Source organism: Haplochromis burtoni, unplaced genomic scaffold (genome assembly GCF_018398535.1).
Source record: "Haplochromis burtoni strain Fernald_Lab_line unplaced genomic scaffold, NCSU_Asbu1 Contig_192, whole genome shotgun sequence".
NCBI lineage: Eukaryota > Metazoa > Chordata > Actinopteri > Cichliformes > Cichlidae > Haplochromis > Haplochromis burtoni.
This window is the reverse complement of record NW_024582553.1, coordinates 787,144-791,907: the sequence shown is the minus strand read 5'-3', so window position 1 is coordinate 791,907 and position 4,764 is coordinate 787,144. Positions and strand designations below refer to the sequence as shown.

The 4,764-nt window shown below is 36.4% G+C and overlaps 1 protein-coding gene across 1 annotated transcript in view; it reads left to right on the top strand.

The window, feature by feature from the left end:
* LOC102298667 (protein tyrosine phosphatase receptor type H) overlaps positions 1–4,764 on the top strand; it is a gene marked incomplete in the record, with an annotated part of 27,888 nt that overhangs the window by 8,185 nt on the left and 14,939 nt on the right. The window contains 2 exon segments of the mRNA XM_042226006.1: positions 2,109–2,354; positions 3,777–4,025. Of these exon segments, the coding sequence (XP_042081940.1) occupies positions 2,109–2,354; positions 3,777–4,025 (495 nt within the window).

The following is a 4,764-nucleotide window of genomic DNA, read 5'->3' as shown; positions in this document are numbered from 1 at the left end:
ATAGGCCAGTAACTGTAAGTAACTGTAGCTATAATATACAATATAATAATACATATGATTTGCATTTTTAGTCAAAGCAAACACTTAATTAATAGATTTTTTGCCAGCTCTGTGATTTTTATGTTATAGATGTTGCTAGTTGTAGAAGCTGACACATAAAATGCTAAAATAATTTGACACTGACTTAATTGTTTCCTGCACATCATTTTTTTTTATTTTTAGTGAAAGTTTTTGTTCTTATAAAGCAGAAAGCTCAGAGGATATCTCGAAGTATTACTGTTCACATAATGTTTATGATATAATGTAGATGTGAAATTAAAAGCAGCAAACATCGCTCTGTGAGACTGCCACAGACTCATGTTAACTGGGTATTCAATGGTGATTTTTTTTCACAGATTTTAGATTCTGTAGTTTTCACTCTTTTTCTGCTTTTAGGGCACAACTGACTCCACTAAAATAATCACATCAACAGTGACGACGACAGTGACAGCAGGACAGAAAAGTACAGCAAAAACAGAAACAAGCACAAGACTAAGAACCAATCTGCTGACAGGTACAACACAAAAAACCTCTCCACTAACTCAAACAACACAAACATTTACTCCACTGGCTCAAACAAATCCCACTCCACAGACTTCAACAGAACAAACAACTACATCTACATCTACAACAGCAAAAGCCCGTAAGAATGAAACACTATACTAGACTTTTGTTGGTGATCGGTAAAACTGAAGTGAATGTCATTCTGGGTTTTTATTGTGGTAAAAGGTGAACACCACTCTCAAATCATCACAGCTCCTGACGATGTAACAAAAAAGGAGTGAAAGCAGTATAGTCAGTGCTTCAGTTCTTGTTCTTTTTTAAACTTTTTTTGAACTACAACCACTGTGTGTCCTCTTTTCTTTTTCAGCTCCAGATAATGTTGACAGAGTGGATGTGACCACACAAAATGAGAACAGTATAACTCTGACCTGGAACAAGGTTAACAACATCCCAACATACATCCTGCAATATGGTAATATAACACAAGATATTAATAAAACTGAAGAAGGACCCATAGTACATGTGGTCACTTCTCTGACTGCTGGGACAAACTACACATTCATTCTCTTCACTACGTCTGAGGGACTCAACAGCAGTGGATACAGATTCAGTGCTGTGACAGGTTAGTGAGCACTGAACAAAATGTTCAGTCTAATTAAAACATACACAAAATACAAGATGTTGTTGGGAACATTGTTTACAGTTTCTTCTTTGTGCGTTTTTCTATTCTAGCTCCTCGTAATGCTGACGAATTTAAGAAAAATGGACAAAATGAGACCAGCATAACTCTGGAGGTGGAAAACAGTCCCCAACATCGACAATTATATTCTTGCGTTTAATGAAAGAGAGATCAGCATTAGTAATTCGTAAAAAAGAATACGATGTAGTTTGACCAGTGGAACCAGATACAATTTCACTCTCTTCACTGTGTTTGGAAATGTCAGAAGCAGTGGAGTAAACTGCATCGCAGTCACTGGTAAGATATATTTTCTCTAACATAGATAGATAAACCAGGATGGACCGGCTCATTAGTACTTGAAACTTTAGCTGATGGAGAGTTGTTGTTTTTTTTGTGTGTGTTTTTAATCAAAGCCACTTTCCTCTGTTATCTTTAGCTCCACAAAGTGTTAATAATGTGACTGTGGTGCATCAAAATGAGATGAGTATACCACTGGAGTGGAACAAGGTTAAAAACATCCCAGAATACATCCTACAGAATAATAACATAAACATTTGTCAAATTTTCCAATTTGAATATGTCAAATACTAACCCGACCTATAATCCTAGACTGCTTACTGCTAACCTGGTGGAGGTTAACAGATTAAAAACATCTAAAACAGTCATAGTCCTTTAAAATGTTCCACAGTTGATGCTCCTCTACAACATGAACAAGGGCAGAGCTCTATAATGATGTTTAAGGTTTCTCAGAAATAGAAGAGTGTAGCTCACCTAATATTTTTCAAAAGGACAGATAAAAATACTGAAACTGAAGCCTCGCTCCATGTTTCTGTTTCTGACAGAAAATGTTGTTACAGTTTCTTGTTTGTGCGTTTTTCTATTCTAGCTCCTCGTAATGCTGACGACTTTAAGAAAAATGGACAAGATGAGACCAGCATAACTCTGGAGTGGAAAACAGTCCCCAACATCGACAATTACATTCTTGCGTTTAATGGGAGCAAGATCAACATTAGTAATTCTGAAAAAGAATACAGAGTGTTAGATTTGACCAGTGGAACCAGATACAATTTCACTCTCTTCACTGTGTTTGGAAATGTCAGAAGCAGTGGAGTAAACTGCATCGCAGTCACTGGTAAGATATATTTTCTCTAACATAGATAGATAAACCAGGATGGACCGGCTCATTAGTACTTGAAACTTTGGCTGATGGAGAGTTGTTGTTTTTTTTGTGTGTGTTTTTAATCAAAGCCACTTTCCTCTGTTATCTTTAGCTCCACAAAGTGTTAATAATGTACTGTGGTGCATCAAAATGAGATGAGTATACCACTGGAGTGGACAAGGTTAAAAACATCCCAGAATACATCCTACAGAATAATAACATAAACATTTGTCAAATTTTCCAATTTGAATATGTCAAATACTAACCCGACCTATAATCCTAGACTGCTTACTGCTAACCTGGTGGAGGTTAACAGATTAAAAACATCTAAAACAGTCATAGTCCTTTAAAATGTTCCACAGTTGATGCTCCTCTACAACATGAACAAGGGCAGAGCTCTATAATGATGTTTAAGGTTTCTCAGAAACAGAAGAGTGTAGCTCACCTAATATTTTTCAAAAGGACAGATAAAAATACTGAAACTGAAGCCTCGCTCCATGTTTCTGTTTCTGACAGAAAATGTTGTTACAGTTTCTTGTTTGTGCGTTTTTCTATTCTAGCTCCTCGTAATGCTGACGATTTAAGAAAAATGGACAAGATGAGACCAGCATAACTCTGGGGTGGAAAACAGTCCCCAACATCGACAATTACATTCTTGTGTTTAATGGGAGCAAGATCAACATTAGTAATTCTGAAAAAGAATACAGAGTGTTAGATTTGACCAGTGGAACCAGATACAATTTCACTCTCTTCACTGTGTTTGGAAATGTCAGAAGCAGTGGAGTAAACTGCATCGCAGTTCACTGGTGAGATATATTTTCTCTAACATAGATAGATAAACCAGGATGGACCGGCTCATTAGTACTTGAAACTTTGGCTGATGGAGAGTTGTTGTTTTTTTTGTGTGTTTTTTAATCAAAGCCACTTTCCTCTGTTATCTTTAGCTCCACAAAGTGTTAATAATGTGACTGTGGTGCATCAAAATGAGATGAGTATACCACTGGAGTGGAACAAGGTTAAAAACATCCCAGAATACATCCTACAGAATAATAACATAAACATTTGTCAAATTTTCCAATTTGAATATGTCAAATACTAACCCGACCTATAATCCTAGACTGCTTACTGCTAACCTGGTGGAGGTTAACAGATTAAAAACATCTAAAACAGTCATAGTCCTTTAAAATGTTCCACAGTTGATGCTCCTCTACAACATGAACAAGGGCAGAGCTCTATAATGATGTTTAAGGTTTCTCAGAAACTAGAAGAGTGTAGCTCACCTAATATTTTTCAAAAGGACAGATAAAAATACTGAAACTGAAGCCTCGCTCCATGTTTCTGTTTCTGACAGAAAATGTTGTTACAGTTTCTTGTTTGTGCGTTTTTCTATTCTAGCTCCTCGTAATGCTGACGACTTTAAGAAAAATGGACAAAATGAGACCAGCATAACTCTGGAGTGGAAAACAGTCCCCAACATCGACAATTACATTCTTGCGTTTAATGAAAGGAGCAAGATCAACATTAGTAATTCTACAGAAGAATACAGAGTGTTAGATTTGACCAGTGGAACCAGATACAATTTCACTCTCTTCACTGTGTTTGGAAATGTCAGAAGCAGTGGAGTAAACTGCATCGCAGTCACTGGTAAGATATATTTTCTCTAACATAGATAGATAAACCAGGATGGACCGGCTCATTAGTACTTGAAACTTTGGCTGATGGAGAGTTGTTGTTTTTTTTGTGTGTTTTTTTGTGTATCAAACCACTTTCCTCTGTTATCTTTAGCTCCACAAAGTGTTAATAATGTGACTGTGGTGCATCAAAATGAGATGCAGTATACATCTGGGTGGAACAAGGTTAAAAACATCCCAGAATACATCCTACAGAATAATAACATAAACATTTGTCAAATTTTCCAATTTGAATATGTCAAATACTAACCCGACCTATAATCCTAGACTGCTTACTGCTAACCTGGTGGAGGTTAACAGATTAAAAACATCTAAAACAGTCATAGTCCTTTAAAATGTTCCACAGTTGATGCTCCTCTACAACATGAACAAGGGCAGAGCTCTATAATGATGTTTAAGGTTTCTCAGAAACAGAAGAGTGTAGCTCACCTAATATTTTTCAAAAGGACTGATAAAAATACTGAAACTGAAGCCTCGCTCCATGTTTCTGTTTCTGACAGAAAATGTTGTTACAGTTTCTTCTTTGTGTGTTTTTCTATTCTAGCTCCTCGTAACACTGAAGAATTTAAGAAAAATGGACAAAATGAGACCAGCATAACTCTGGAGTGGAAAACAGTCCCCAACATCGACAATTATATTCTTGCGTTTAATGGGAGCAAGATCAATATTAGTAATTATGAAAACGAATGTGG